We start from the raw sequence: 17,085 nt of genomic DNA, 5'->3' as shown, positions 1-17,085 counted from the left end.
CCTTTCTAGAATTTAGTGCAATAGAAAAGGAATTACCTTTAACAGAACATTTGGGACTTTGAACTAAACTTTCGCACATGTTTTAAGAGCCCATTATCTCTTAAGTTGGACTCTTCCTAAATCTCTGCTGCCAAACATCCTTTATTGAAATACTTTGAAACCCAAGTGTTTCCACATTTTGGCTCTCTCTGAAGTTTCTTTCTTCTTTCTTTCTTTCTTTCTTTCTTCTTTCTTTCTTTTTCTTTTTTTCTTTCCTTCTTTCTTTCCTTTTCTTAACCCTATATTATAGTGTCTGGTAATAACATTTATAGACACCACACTATGTGTCTGGTAATAATATAGAGACCACACTACGTGCACTATGTACAATTATGATCCTTATTTTTATAGAGGATAGAACTGAGGCAAGAAAGAGTAAATAACTTGCTCAAGGTCACATAGAAGGTAATTTAACAGAGAATCTACCCCAAAGCTGTGAGCTTAATTACGCTCAAGCTCCGGGGTCAAAGGGATCTGGTGTCCATAGTTATCACGTTTCCCTTTTTGGGGGGGATGGTGCCTGTTAATTTATTCAGCGTCTTTGACGCTGTTTCCCTTTCAAGAAGATTGAGATAAAGCATTTCTCGAAAGATCTAGATTGAGATAAAGCATTCTTTGAAAGATCTAGCAGTAAAATGAGAGCTGCGTGAGGGATCTGATTCAGTCCCTAGCGCTGGATAACTGTCAGTGCTTCTACGCACCCCACCTGAAGCCCCTCGCAGGCAGGACTGGGTCCTGCTCCTCTAAATACTCCCATCTCATAGTGGGGGCGCAATAACGTCCGTTTAAGACGAATTGTCCAACGGACTTCTATGCATCCAGCTGGCACACTGGCCGGAGTCTCACTTTATCCCCACATCTCTCCACGCCCTGGTCTTAGGCTTGCCACACTCTGCCATCCGCTGCTTCTCCAGCCCGGCTCCTCTCTCAGTCCGGGACTATCACCCCGGGCGTGGGCTCGGGTCTTACCATGGCATCGTAGCGCAGGGCGTTCATGAAGTGCGCCACCTCGGCGCCCTTGTACACGGTGAACCAGATAGTGCCCTGGTACTGGTCGCCGGCGTCCAGCAGCAGCACGTTGGGCTCGGCGCGGCGGATCTGCTGCACCTTGGTGAAGAGCCGAGCCACGCCACCCATGCAGCGGCTGGCGTTGACGCACTTGCTGGAGTCCTCGCTGGTCTGCTCCAGCCGGCTGTGCACGTCGTTGGTGTGCAGAATTGTGAGCTCCCAGGCGCCGGCCGCAGGCCACAGCACCGCGCCCAGGGCGAGGAGTAGCGTCGCGGGCGCCCGCGCGGCTCGGGGACACATAGCTGTGGCGCGTGAACTGGGTGCGAAAGCGGGCGAGCCGGGCGAGTGCCGGCGAGTAGGGGCGAGCAGCTAGGGCCGGGGCTCGGTGCCCTGGCTGGAGGGGCGGGGCCCGGGTCAATGCCGGGGCGTGTCCTTCTTCAGCCCGGAGGCCGGCTTGGCGGCCAGGCGCAAGTTCGCGACGTCACCCGATCCGACCCTGGCACCCGGAGCGGCCCTGGCGCGGCTGTCGGCTGGCACCAGCTCCCTGCAGGAAGAGTGGAGAGGTTGTTCCCGGCGGGAAGCGGGTACCGGCCGCATCCCGGCCGGACCAGGGAGCCTGGGCGCAGGCAGTTCGGCTGCTGGTGCCCTGCTCGTTCGGGGGCGCGAGGAAGGAATTGGAGGGGTCCGCCCCACGCATGGGTCCTCGCTGAGTCTCGCCTCATTCGAGGCATGGGTTTTTCTACAAGAGGAATGTATGGTTTGTGTTGGGTTTGTGGTTGCGCTAGCTCATCACTGCAAATAACCAAAGAGAGAAAAGAGAGGGGGCGGGAAGAAAGATGAGCGAGCTGAGGGGCAGAGAGGAGGAGGAAAGAGAGGCCGGGCAGAAGAGTTCCTTGCAGTTTCGGGCTGTGCAGAGCCGAAGCTCACTAAGATGTGACGCTTTCTATTGGGTTGAGAACGCACGAAGTGTACGATGCTTAGACAAAAAAATCTCAGAAACTAAGAAATCATTCGAATCCAGTTCCTCGTTTATTCACAATTAAAACCTTAGTGATAAAACAGTGGCGACGCGTGGACAGCTTCTGGGAGCAAAAACACGTTTGGGGTAAAATCTGACAGCTATCAGGACGGGAAGGGATGCTGCCCTTCTTTGCTTTTCTGGTCTTATTTTATTTTTATTTTGTCGCGTGTGCTTTCGGTGTCATAGTGAAGTCATAGCCAAATACAATGTTAGGAAGATTTTCCTCTATGTTTTCTCCTAAGAGTTTTATAAGTTAAACTCTTAGACCTTTAATCCATTTTGAGTTAATTTTCATATATGGTATGAGTCCAAATTTATTCTTTTGCATGTGGATATCCAGTTTTCTTAGTACCATTTGTTGAAAAGACGTTCTGTCCCCGTTTTTAAGACATTGGCCTGAGGTTCGGAGATTGTAAATCATTTGCCAAGAAAGTCCATGCAGTTTGGGAGCAGCAGTGCCTGGGGCCACAGAAGACCCTTGCTTCTGGGACACCCTCTAATGTCATGCTTTGCAAGGTTTTGCTCTGTCCCTCTTTGAGCACCTGCTAGAAGCAGGTAAAAGAACTGGTAGTTTTACTGTTTTAACTTAAAAAATGATTTTAGACTTACAGAAAATTGCAAAGGTAATAAAGGGAGTTCCCACATACCCATCACCCATATTGCCCTATGTTAACAGCTTATATAACCAATGAAACTAAAAACTTAACAGTGATACATCCTCTCCAGCACCTGTTGTTTCCTGACTTTTTAATGATTGCCATTCTAACTGGTGTAAGATGGTATCTCATTGTGGTTTTGATTTGCATGTCTCTGATGGCCAGTGATAATGAGCATTTTTTCGTGTGTTTTTTGGCTGCATAAATGTCTTCTTTTGAGAAGTGTCTGTTCATGTCCTTCGCCCACTTTTTGATGGCGTTGTTTGTGTTTTTCTTGTAAATTTGTTTGAGTTCATTGTAGATTCTGGATATTAGCCCTTTGTCAGATGAGTAGGTTGCGAAAATTTTCTCCCATTTTGTAGGTTGCCTGTTCACTCTGATGGTAGTTTCTTTTGCTGTGCAGAAGCTCTTTAGTTTAATTAGATCCCATTTGTCAATTTTGACTTCTGTTGCCATTGCTTTTGATGTTTTAGACATGAAGTCCTTGCCCATGCCTATGTCCTCAATTGTATTGGCTAGGTTTTCTTCTAGGGTTTTTATGGTTTTAGGTCTAACATGTAAATCTTTAATCCATCTTGAATTAATTTTTATATAAGGTGTAAGGAAGGGATCCAGTTTCAGCTTTCTACATATGGCTAGCCGGTTTTCCCAGCACCATTTATTAAATAGGGAATCCTTTCCCCATTTCTTGTTTTTGTCAGGTTTGTCAAAGATCAGATAGTTGTAGATATGTGGCATTAGTTCTGAGGGCTCTGTTCTGTTGCATTGATCTACGTCTCTGTTTTGGTATCAGTACCATGCTGTTTTGGTTACTGTAGCCTTGTAGTACAGTTTGAAGTCAGGTAGCGTGATGCCTTCAGCTTTGTTCTTTTGGCTTAGGATTGACTTGGCGATGCGGGCTCTTTTTTGGTTCCATATAAACTTTAAAGTAGTTTTTTCCAATTCTGTGAAGAAAGTCATTGGTAGCTTGATGGGGATGGCATTGAATCTATAAATTACCTTGGGCAGTATGGCCATTTTCACGATATTGATCCTTCCAACCCATGAGCATGGAATGTTCTTCCATTTGTTTGTATCCTCTTTTATTTCATTGAGCAGTGGTTTGTAGTTCTCCTTGAAGAGGTCCTTCATGTCCCTTGTAAGTTGGATTCCTAGGTATTTTATTCTTTGCAGCAATTGTGAATGGGAGTTCACTCATGATTTGGCTCTCTGTTTGTCTGTTATTGGTGTACAAGAATGCTTGTGATTTTTGCACATTGATTTTGTATCCTGAGACTTTGCTGAAGTTGCTTATCAGCTTGAGGACATTTTGGGCTGAGACAATGGGGTTTTCTATATATACAATCATGTGATCTTCAAACAGGGACAGTTTGACTTCCTCTTTTCCTAATTGAATACCCTTTATTTCCTTCTCCTGCCTGATTGCCCTGGCCAGAACAGAACTTCCAACACTATGTTGAATAGGAGTGGTGAGAGAGGGCATCCCTGTCTTGTGCCAGATTTCAAAGGAAATGCTTCCAGTTTTTGCCCATTCAGTATGATATTGGCTGTGAGTTTGTCATAGATAGCTCTTATTATTTTGAGAGACGTCCCATCAATACCTAATTTATTGAGAGTTTTTAGCATGAAGCATTGTTGAATTTTGTCAAAGGCCTTTTCTGCATCTATTGAGATAATCATGTGGTTTTTGTCTTTGGTTCTGTTTATATGCTGGATTACATTTATTGATTTGCATATGTTGAACCAGCCTTGCATCCCAGGGATGAAGCTCACTTGATCATGGTGGATAAGCTTTTTGATGTGCTGCTGGATTCGGTTTGCCAGTATTTTATTGAGGATTTTTGCATCAATGTTCATCGAGGATATTGGTCTGAAATTCGCTTTTTTGGTTGTGTCTCTGCCAGGCTTTGGTATCAGGATGATGCTGGCCTCATAAAATGTGTTAGGGAGGATTCCCTCTTTTTCTATTGATTGGAATAGTTTCAGAAGGAATGGTACCAGTTCCTCCTTATACCTCTGATAGAATTCGGCTGTGAATCCATCAGGTCCTGGGCTCTTTTTGATTGGTAAGCTATTGATTATTGCCACAATTTCAGAGCCTGTTATTGATCTATTCAGAGATTCAACTTTTTCCTGGTTTCTTGGGAGAAATAGGAACACTTTTACACTGTTGGTGGGACTGTAAACTAGTTCAACCATTGTGGAAGTCAGTGTGGCGATTTCTCAGGGATCTAGAACTAGAAATACCATTTGACCCAGCCATCCCATTACTGGGTATATACCCAAAGGACTATAAATCATGCTGCTATAAAGACACATGCACACGTATGTTTTTTGCGGCACTATTCACAATAGCAAAGACTTGGAACCAACCCAAATGTCCAACAACAGTAGACTGGATTAAGAAAATGTGGCACATATACACCATGGAATACTATGCAGCCATAAAAAATGATGAGTTCATGTCCTTTGTAGGGACATGGATGAAACTGGAAACCATCATTCTCGGTAAACTATCGCAAGGACTAAAAACCAAACACCGCATGTTCTCACTCATAGGTGGGAATTGAACAATGAAAACACGTGGACACAGGAAGGGGAACATCACACTCCAGGGACTCTTGTGGGGTGAGGGTGGGGGGGGGGACAGCATTAGGAGATATACCTAATGCTAAATGATGAGTTAATGGGTACAGCACACCAACATGGCACATGGATACATATGTAACAAACCTGCACATTGTGCACATGTACCCTAAAACTTAAAGTATAATAATAATAAAAAATAAATTAAAAAAAAGTTATACAAAACTATTAACTGTATTACTGATTTTATTTTAATTTCACCAACTGTTCCACTAATGTACTTTTTCTATTCCAGGATCCAATCCAGGATACCATATTGCAGTTAGTTTTCATGTGTTCTTAGCCTCCTCTAATCTGTGACAGTTTCTCAGTCAGTTGTCTCCAAAAACCTTGACACTTTTGAACAGTACTGGTTTCTGTATACTATCCCTCAGTTTGGGTTTGTCTGATGTTTTCTCGTGATTGGACTGAAGCTGTGGATGTTTAGGAAGAATGCTACAGAGAGTATGTGCCTTTCTCATTGCCTGGTATCTGTGGGTACATGGTATCAACATGACCTATCACTGATCACTGGGGAACTGATCATTTGTTGTTTCTTGTCTTTTAAATGTAAGCCACTGCAGTAGTTTCTGAAATTCCTTTCCTGGGGATGCTACCAGATTTCTGCTTCAATACCATTTCCATGCCATTTGTTTTCATATAGATCTAAAATGGCCTTTGATTGTTTATTGCACCAAGTTCAAGCTTCACAAACTGGCATTTCGAAGTCTCATTTTATCCAGCCAACTTTACCTTCCACTGTTCCTCACACATTCCGTTTGTCCTCATTTCTTCTCTCCAAACCACCATTTCCAGTCTGTCCTCAGGCCAAGGCCCAGGGTTCCTTTAATTTCTTGTTCCTTTAATTTCATGGAAATTCCTTTGACTCCTTCAGACAGCAGTGAGTTTTTCTGTTTTCTAAATTTCTGGTCAGTTCCCACAATCTCACTTTAATGTGGTTTTACTTTTTTTCTCCAGGTGTTTAATGTGTGTTTTTGGTCTTCTCTCCAAGCGATGGAAACAGAGTTGCTGCTTCGGTGGTAGTAGTACTTGCAATTCAAGTAACACTAACCTAAAATCTACTTTAGACACAGTGGGTGATAGTATGAAAGAACCAAGAAGGATTTCGGCTGTCCTGGAGCTGATAATGCTGCACACAAGGTGGGGGTGCATATACTAAGTTGCTGCAAAGCCATCAGGATCATAGAAAATTTCCCAAGTCCATGAGGAAAGAAAAATATACAGGCAAAAATTTACATACAGATCAGGGCTTTATTTATCATTTCATCAGTTGATTAGACTTAAGAAAGTAATGAAGAAAATGTCAAAATAATGCAGAATAAACTTAAAAGTGCGTGCTGCTAATATCCATTACATTGGGAATAGCCCCTCAAATTGAGAAAATGTTCTTTCAGTACATATTAGAAAATTATTATCTGACTCAGGAAAAATCTCACTCACATCATTGATAAACAACGTATCTAGTGCTAAAACTAGGTTTTAATTTAATGAGTATAGCCTATACTACACTCATTATATAATAGGGTGACAAATACTTTAATAATAGATTACATATTAGATGCAATAACAATATATTATTGATTTATTAGAAAATAAATGGGTATATAACTCCTTTTGTCAAATCACAGTTCAGTCAGAACCATAGGTTGGCTATGGATTACAAAAGTTCTGCAAAAATCAATGAAGGCAGTCTGTAGGAACTAATAGTAAAATTTATAAATAGTAAATTGTGTGTAACAATCTTTTATATCAGAAAAATTTATAATAAATATGTGTGTATATAAATGCATGCAGTTTTCTTTAAGAGTCAGTTGTTGAACATTTACCAGCACACCGCTGGAGCTATGTATGTTTAAGTTTCTTTTGTGATGAGAACCTATTTTATATCTTATCACAAAGTCTTTAATAAAATATCAATTTTTCTTTAAATTTGCTGAGATAGAGTTATTTAGGTGGGCTGAATTAAAAATCTGAGACCTGCTTTTAGATGAATGCAGGGTGAAAACAGGGACCGGCCAAGCACAGTGGCTTACACCTATAATCTCAGCACTTTGGGAGGCCGAGGTGGGTGGATGACCTGAAGTCAGGAGTTTGAAACCAGCCTGGCCAGTATGGTAAAACCCCATGTATACTAAAAATACACAAAATTAGCCGGGTGTAGTGGTGAGCGCTTGGAGTCCTAGCTGCTCGATAGGCTGAGGCAGGAGAATCTCTTGAACCCTTGGAGGCAGAGGTTGCAGTGAGCCGAGATTGCGCCATTGCACTCCAGCCTGGGCAACAAGAGCAAAACTCCGTCACAAAAAAAACAAAAGAAAACAGAGGGACCTTGTCATAGGCATCCTGGCACATTTGGATTATACTGTTAAACTACTATTAATATTTCATCTTATTGGTAAGAAAACCTAATGTGATATTTAACCTGGCTGAATAATTTGCTTAAGATCATTCATGTCCAAGTAAGTGGCAGGCAGGTTTTCAGCACAATTGAATTCCAATACTTAGGTTACATTGTTAAGTCTTCACAAAAGCATGAAGGGTAAATAATATTATCTGCTCCCCACCCCTACTTTTTCTGTGGTGAGAACTCTTAAAATCTACTCACATAGTGATTTTCAAGTATACAATACATTGTTATTAACTATAGCCACCAAATTATACAGTAGATCTCTTGAATCTATTCTTCCTATCTAGCTGAAATTTTATATCCTTTGACCAGCCTCTCCAGTAACCCTTCAGGCAGCCCCTGGTAACCACCATTCTACTCCGCATTTTTTCTTTATCCATTCATCCACTGATGGACAGTTAGGTGGATTCCAAAGCTTGACTATTGTGATAATGCTGCAATATCATTCTCCTTTTATGGGTAATAAAATGGAGCTTCAACATGTTAAATTAATTGCTCAAAGTTCCACAAGTGGACAGAATTTTTTTTCTTTTTATATTTGTTACTGTGTTTCACATAAAGGCTGTCTGTCCACTCAAAAGGTTTACCTCCTGCTGTCTGCCACCTGTTACGCCCAAGGAGTAGTTCTTGGTCTGGGGACTTCTGAGAAGGCTACAAAAGCTCAGAATCCTTTCTTGCAACTTTGCCGTGGTCTCTCTGTGGCCATAGGAGGACCATCAATGTATATTGGCCTCTTTCATAAGCCACAAATAATAGAGTGGTTTAGATTTGAGTCAATCCAGGGCACAGAATGTATGTTTTCAGAGGCTGCACGTAGGATGCACAGGGAATGAGGAAACTGGCCTCTTGCACAGTCGCTGACTCTGACATCTAAGCTCAGACATGCCTCTTTCTCCAGCACTCTGGGACAACAGAGGTTCAATGTGCGGCTTCTCTGTCACAATCTACTAGTCAGCTGCTCACAGCAGAAGTACAAGCAGGATCTTTCTCCCCTTCCCCATTAGACATTGGTCCCTTCACGCAGTGGACTTCCTCCCTCCCACCAGCTTCCCAGAAGCAACATGGAGTCAGAGTCTCTCTCCTCCATGTGGGATGCTTCTTTTCCATAGGCAGGAGGACCTGTGAGTTTCCTGGGGCAGATCCTCTCTGTCCCTGGGTAGACGACTTTTAAAATATCATTATTGCTTTCCAATCCCCTTCTGCTACTCTGTTGTGTAGTTCCATATTGCTGGATCCTGAGTCCAAAGGATTAAATTACATCACTCTGTTAGATCCCACCGAATTAGCTACCTTCTAAAACCAAGAGGAATTAAAGGAAAAGTTTTCAACTATGTTAAGAATTGATATTTCCATGGATATTGTATTATTTTTAACTTAAATTATGGGAAAAGCATAAACAACTGTATTATTTTCTTCAGGAAGAGGATTAGTAAAAGATACCCAGTTCAAAGGAAGTTAAGAATTTTAGTAGGAGCATGGACCTGCTCCAACTAGATTGTAAATATCAATATAAACTACTTCCTTTATAAGAAAAACGGTTTAGCTCTTCCATTGAAATAGCCCAACAGTGGCTGGGCACGGTGGCTTACGCCTGTAATCGCAGCACTTTGAGAGGCTGAGGCGGGTGGATCACCTAAGGTCAGGAGTTTGAGACCAGCCTGACCAATATGGTGAAACCCCATCTCTAGTAAAAATACAAAAACTAGCAGGGGATGGTGCTGGGCGCCTGTAATCCCAGCTGTTTGGGAGGCTGAGGTAAGGGTGTTGGTTGAACCCCGGAGGCAGAGGTTGCAGTGAGCTGAGATCGTGCCACTGCACACCAACCTGGGCAACAGAGTGAGACTCCATCTCAAAAAGATAAAAAAAAAAGAAAGAAATAGCTCAAGAGCAATGTGACCCCATGACACACCTTAATGCTTACTACTATAGTAATATTATTTTCCACTAACGGGAACCAGGATCCTTCGATAAATGACTAATTTGATATTTGAGGTTACCTCCCATCAGGGTCACAAACAAGAATGTAGGCAGCTTCCCGACCTAAATCACTGCTAATAAGATGATGAAGTCATCTGTTATAAAACAAGAAGCAAGCGGTCTTCCAGTTGCTATGATGAGAAACTCAGATTGTAAGCAATCTCATGAGATTGCTCATGATAATTCCAACACTTGAAGGGCACATTGCTGTCACTTTCAAAGATTCACTGCTATTCCAACTTCCTTTTCAGAAAAACTGTGAGTGGCCAGGCCGTACTGTTTTCTACAATAACTCATCCTTTTGAGCTCAGAGGTACTTAGGTTTTCTGTGCAATGGCTCTTTTTACAATCCAGTGAAGCCTATGGGGCCTTTTTAGAATAATATTCTTAAATGCATAAAATGAAATAAGTTGAATTACAAGGAAAGCTAGGTATAGTGAAATAAAGTTATCAAAATATTTTTAAAATTTGTGTTATAGTAATATATACATTCTTTATTAGTAAGTTAAAAAAACAAAAACATTTAAAATTTTGCCTAAGTAAGCAAAATTTTATTTTTGAAAGACATTATTATGAAAACAGTAGTTGCTTAGCTTAAATAAGAGAATTAAACTATAAGGTGGTCTTTGACAAAGCAATATGTGTCATGTTGGCTATCTGATGAATTTTGATCTTTTTTTTTTTTGGATGGCCACAAATGCTGACAATCCCAAGTCACAAACTATATTGTTGTGAATGGAATTGAAGTTTCGACACCTCACTTTACAAGGCCAAGACAGGCAGATTTCTTTCAAAGAATATCACAATTTTTTAGTTAAATTTCAGTTGTAGTCAAATTTTTATCCAAATATCAATGACTACATCTTTGGCTAGGTCAGTATTTTCAACATATTTAACCAATATTTTATTTCAATGTTTAGTGCTTTTTAGTTTAGTGTCTTGGTGACCTGGGATATGCAAATATTTCATCAACAGAAGATCTCCAATACAGTGTTGGCTAGAAATTATAATAGGGCTGGGTGCAATGGCTTACGCCTGTAATCCCAGCACTTTGGGAGGCTGAAGTAGGCAGATCATCTGAGGTCAGGAGTTCTAGACCAGCCTGGCCAACGTGGTGAAACTCTGTCTCTACTAAAAATACAAAAAAATTAGCTGGGTGTGGTGGCGGGCACCTGTAATCCCAGCTACTTGGGAGGCTGAAGCAGGAGAATCGCTTGAACCTGGGAGGCGGAGGTTGCAGTGAGCTGAGACTGCACCATTGCACTCCAGCCTGGGCAACAAGAATGAAACTCCATCTCAAAAAAAAAAAAAAAAAAAAGATAGGGCTGGGTGCAGTGGCTCATGCCTGTAATTCCAGCACTTTGGGAGGCCGAGGCGGATAGATCACAAGGTCAGGAGTGGTGGCGTGCCCCTGTATTCCCAGCTACTTAGGAGGCTGAGGCAGGATAATCACTTGAACCTGGGAGGTGGAGGTTGCAGTGAGTCAAGATTGCGCCATTGCACTCCAGCCTGGGTGACAGAGCGAGACTCTGTCTCAAAAAAAGATAAAAAAGAAATTATAATAATAGATATATTTATGTTATTCTCAAACTTAGGTGAAAACCATTCACTATTTTCACATTAACATGGTTTGGGTATGTGTTCCTTACAAATCTCATGTTGAAATGTAATCCCCAATGTTGTTGGAGGTGAGGCCTGGTGGGATGTGATTGGCTCATGGGGGCAGATCCCTCATAAATGGCTTGGTACTGTCCTTGCGATAATGAGTGCATTTTCACTCTATGAGTTCACATGGATTTGGTTGTTTAAAAGTGTATGGAATCCTAACCTGCTGCTGATCTCACCATGTGATGCGTCAGTTCCCACTTTGCCTTCTGGCTTGAGTAAAAACTCCTTGAGGCCTCACCAGAAGCTAAGCAGATGCTGATGTCATGCTTCCTGTATAGCCTGCAGGACTGTGAGCCAGTGAAGCCAGGCTTTAGGCAGACTTATAGTTAGGTATTGACCATGGTGCACTGGCACAATTTGATCCACTTCGCTGCAGCTGCTAACTAACTTGAGAGTCATGTAGACCACCTGCTCCCACGATGTTCCTATAGATAGAATCTCTGGAACTGGAATTTTTTTTTTTTTTTTTTTGAGATGGAGTCTCACTCTGTCACCCAGGCTGGAGTGCAGTGGTGCAATCTCTGCTCACTGCAATCTCTGCCTCCCTAGTTCAAGCAATTCTCCTGCCTCAGCCTTCCAAGTAGCTGGGATTACATGTGTGTGCCACCACGCCTGGCTACTTTTTGTATTTTTAGTAGAGACAGAGTTTCACCATGTCAGCCAGGCTGGTCTCGAACTCCTGACCTTAGGTGATCTGCCTGCCTTGGCTTCCCAAAGTGTTGGGATTACAGGCCTGAGCCACCATGCTTGGCCGATACTGGACATTTTAACTCAATAATTGCTTAAGGTGTTTTTTGAGATCCTGAATTCCAGCAGAATGGCTGATGCCAGCTGGTCTGAAGACCCAGAGTGTAACTGACTCAGGACAGGAATGTAGTCTCTTAATCTACCTGCCCTATGACTTCACCTCTCACTTCTTGACCAATTAGCAATCACTACATTTTAGCCTGTCACCTGTCCAGGTCCCTTAAAAGTCCCATCTCCCAATCTTCTGGAGATGTGGATTTGATGTTTCCTCCTGTCTCCTTATTTGGCTGTTTTATGATAATTAAACTCTCTGCTGCAACTCCTGCTATTTTGGTATATTGGTCTGTCACTGTGCAATAAGCAGTCGAATGTAGTGGTCCTATAACACCTTTGCCAAATTAAGGAAGTTCTCTTCTATTTCCAGCTTGCTGAGAGGTTTTGATAATGTTTATTTCCTAGAAAAGAGAAATCTATAAAATACCCAGAAAACTTCAGAAGTCTATCAAAAGTTCTGTCTAGATGACATTAAAATTGAACCATGGATTTATAATCATTTCCTTTCTGATATAAACTGTATCCTCTGGCATTGATTAGATAAAAGGATCAATAAAATATTAGCAAATTAAGTAAATGTGTAAAAAGAATCATACTGTATGACTAAGTGAGATTTAGCACAGGTATTTCAAGTCTGGTTCAACATTTATTCAAAAATCAATTAATGTAGTCCATCATATGAACAAGCTAAAGAATACAAATTTGAATTTCATTTATATTAATTTTTCCTTTATCCTTATTTTCAGAGACTGTGTACAAAAAGAATAACAATTCTATGATCATAACAATAGATACAGAAAAAGTATTTGCCAAACTTCCTCAACTTGTTAAAACCATCTATATGTAATCCCAGCACTTTGGGAGGCAGAGGCGTGGGTATCACTTGAGGTCAGGATTTCGAGACCAGCCTGCCCAACGTGGTGAAACCCCGTCTCTACTAAAAAATACAAAAATTAGCTGGGCATGGGGGCACATGCCTATAATCCCAGATACTCGGGAGGCTGAGGCAGGAGAATCGCTTGAACCTGGGAGGTGGAGGTTGCAGTGAGTTGAGATCATGCCATTGCACTCCAGCCTGGGCAACAACAGCGAAACTCCATCTCCAGAAAAAAAAAAAATCTATAAAATAACCTACAGTTAACATCATACTTACTTGTGAGAAACTTGAAGCTTTCTCACTAAGATCAGAAACAAGGCAAAGATATTTCCTTTCACCATTGCTTTTCAACATTGTCACAAACAAGAATGTAGGCACCGGAAGTCCTAGCTCATGCAGTAAGAAAAGAACAGGAAATAAAATGTATAATGATTGTGAAGGGAGAAATAAAACTGTCTTTATTCAGTGATTGTCTATGTGTAACATCCAAAAGAATTGACACAAACACTCCTTGTATTAGCAAGCAATTATAGCAGGGTTGTAGGATGGGATATAAAATTAATACACGAAATATCAATCACTTTTTTATATACCAGCAATGAACAAGTGGAATTTGAAATGAAAAGCAGTATCATTTACATTGGCCCACCCTAAAATACTTAGGTATAAATCTAAAAAAATGTATACCAGATGTATATGAGAAAGCTAGAAAACCCTGATAAAAGAAATCAAAGAAGAACTAAGTAAATAGATATGTCATATTCATGGATACGAAGACAATATTGTCCGGATGTCAGTTCTTCTCCACTCTTCCCAAAATTCAACACAATCCTCCCAAATTCTCAACAAGTTGTTTTGTGGAGATTAACAAACTGATTCTAAAGGTTATATGGAGGGGCAAAAAGATCCAGAATAGCCAATGCAATATTGAATGAGAACAAAGTTAGAGAACCGATACTACTTGACTTCAAGAGTTACTATAAACTGCAGTAGTCAAGACAACATGGTACTGAAAAGAGAAAAGACAAATAGATCAATGCAATTAAATAGGGAGTCCAGAAATAAACCAACATAAGTATAGTCAACTGATTCTTGACAAATGAGCAAAGGCAGTACAATGGAGAAAAGGTAGTCTTTTCAGCAAATGGTGCTAGAACATCCACATGCAAAATAAAAAATTAAAAAAGAAAAACAATCTAGACACAGATCTTACAGATTTTATACCTTTTCCAACAATTAACTCAAAATTGATCATAGACCTAACTATAAAAATAATACTATACAGCTCCTAGAAAATAATATAGGAGAATATGATCTTGAGTATAATGATGACATTTTAGATACAATGCCAAAGGCATGAACCATTAAATAAAGGATGGGAAAACTGGACTTCATTAAAGTTAAAACTACTGCTCTTCCAAGTACATTGTCAAGACAGTGAGTAGACAAGAAACAGACTGGGAGAAAATATTTCTGAAAGACATATCTGATAAAGGACTATTACCCCAAATATCCAAAGAACTCTTGAAACTCAACAGTAAGAAAACAAACAACCTGATTAAAAAATGGGCAAAAGATCCAAGGTAATTTACACATTCAATGCCATCCCCATCAAGCTACCAATGACTTTCTTCACAGAATTGGAAAAAACTACTTTAAAGTTCATATGGAACCAAAAAAGAGCCCGCATTGCCAAATCAATCCTAAGCCAAAAGAACAAAGCCGGAGGCATCATGCAACCTGACTTCAAACTATACTACAAGGCTACAGTAACCAAAACAGCATGGTACTGGTACCAAAACAGAAATATAGATCAATGGAACAGAACAGAGCCCTCAGAACTAATGCCACATATCTACAACTATCTGATCTTTGACAAACCTGACAAAAACAAGAAATGGGGAAAGGATTCCCTATTTAATAAATGGTGCTGGGAAAACTGGCTAGCCATATGTAGAAAGCTGAAACTGGATCCCTTCCTTATACCTTATACAAAAATTAATTCAAGATGGATTAAAGACTTAAATGTTAGACCTAAAGCCATAAAAACCCTAGAAGAAAACCTAGGCAATACCATTCAGGACATAGGCATGGGCAAGGACTTCATGTCTAAAACACCAAAAGCGATGGCAACAAAAGCCAAAATTGACAAATGGGATCTAATTAAACTAAAGAGCTTTTGCACAGCAAAAGAAACTACCATCAGAGTGAACAGGCAACCTACAGAATAGGAGAAAATTTTTGCAACCTCCTCATCTGACAAAGGGCTAATATCCAGAATCTACAATGAACTCAAACAAATTTACAAGAAAAAAACAAACAACTCCATCAAAAAGTGAGCAAAGGATATGAACAGACACTTCTCAAAAGAAGACATTTATGCAGCCAAAAAACACATGAAAAAATGCTCATTATCACTGGCCATCAGAGAAATGCAAATCAAAACCACAATGAGATACCATCTCACACCAGTTAGAATGGCCATCATTAAAAAGTCAGGAAACAACAAGTGCTGGAGAGGATGTGGAGAAATAGGAACAAAAAAAATAGGAACTTTTACACTGTTGGTGGGACTGTAAACTAGTTCAACCATTGTGGAAGTCAGTGTGGCGATTCCTCAGGGATCTAGAACTAGAAATACCATTCGACCCAGCCATCCCATTACTGGGTATATACCCAAAGGATTATAAATCATGCTGCTATACAGACACGTGCACACATATGTTTACTGCGGCACTATTCACAACAGCAAAGACTTGGAACCAAGCCAAATGTCCAACAGCAATAGACTGGATTAAGAAAATGTGGCACATATATACCATGGAATACTATGCAGCCATAAAAAATGATGAGTTCATGTTCTTTGTAGGGACATGGATGAAGCTGGAAACCATCATTCTCATCAAACTATCACAAGGGCAAAAAACCAAACACCACATGCTCTTGCTCATAGGTGGGAATTGAACAATGAGAACACATGGACACAGGGAGGGGAACATCACACATTGGGGACTGTTGTGGGGTGGGGGGTGGGGGGTGGGGGGAGGGATAGCATTAGGAGATATACCTAATGCTAAATGACGAGATAATGGGTGCAGCACACCAACATGGCACATGTATACATATGTAACTAACCTGCACGTTGTTCACATGTACCCTAAAACTTAAAGTATAATAATAATAAAATAAAATAATAAAAAAATGGGCAAAAGATCTAACAGATACCTTACTAAAGAAGACATCCACATTGCAAATAAGCATATGAAAAGACACTCCACATCACATGTCATCAGGGAAATGCAAATTAAAACAATGAGATACTGTTAATGGAAAGCAGTCCCAATCCAGACCCCAAGAGAGGGTTCTTGGATCTCGCACAAGAAAGAATTCAGGGCGAGTCCACAGAGTAAAGTGAAAGCAAGTTTATTAAGAAAGTAAAAGAGTAAAGAATGGCTACTCCATAGGCAGGGCAGCCAGGAGAGCGGCTGGTTGCCCATTTTTATGGATATTTCTTGATTATATGCTGAACAAGGGGTGGATTATTCATGCCTCGCCTTTTTAGACCATATAGGGTAACTTCCTGATGTTGCCATGGTATTTGTAAACTGTCCTAGTGCTGGTGGGACTGTAGTAGTGAGAAGTGTAGAAGTGAGAGAAGTCACTCTCATTGCCATCTTAGTTTTGGTGGGATTTGCCGGCTTCTTTACTGCACCTGTTTTATCAGAAAGGTTTTTATGACCTGTATCTTGTGCCAAACTCCTATCTCAGACTGTGACTTAGAATGCCTAACTGTCTGGGAATGCAGCCCAGGGGATCTTACCCTTATTTTACACAGCCCCTATTCACGATGGAGTTGCTCTGGTTCAAACGCCTCTGACAATACCACTACGCACCTTTTAGAATGGTCAAAATCCAGAACACTGACAACACCAAGTGCTGGTGAGGATGTAGAGCAACAGGTACTCTCATTCACTGCTGGTGGGAATAA

The 17,085-nt window shown here is 40.9% G+C and overlaps 1 protein-coding gene across 2 annotated transcripts in view; it reads right to left on the bottom strand.

The window, feature by feature from the left end:
• The window catches only part of NT5E (5'-nucleotidase ecto), a 45,570-nt gene extending 43,778 nt beyond the window's left edge, over nt 1-1,792 (bottom strand). The window contains exon 1 of one of the 2 annotated variants that reach the window (XM_055257642.2): nt 1,009-1,792. In XM_055257642.2, coding sequence (XP_055113617.1) covers nt 1,009-1,347 — 339 coding nt within the window. In that variant the 5' untranslated portion in view covers nt 1,348-1,792. The remainder of the gene's footprint in view (nt 1-1,008) is intronic. The other variant, XM_055257632.2, reaches the window with a different exon arrangement.
• Between the last annotated feature and the right edge of the window lie 15,293 nt (nt 1,793-17,085).

Source organism: Symphalangus syndactylus, chromosome 2 (assembly GCF_028878055.3).
Source record: "Symphalangus syndactylus isolate Jambi chromosome 2, NHGRI_mSymSyn1-v2.1_pri, whole genome shotgun sequence".
Lineage (NCBI taxonomy): Eukaryota > Metazoa > Chordata > Mammalia > Primates > Hylobatidae > Symphalangus > Symphalangus syndactylus.
This window is presented reverse-complemented; position numbering and strand designations above follow the sequence as displayed.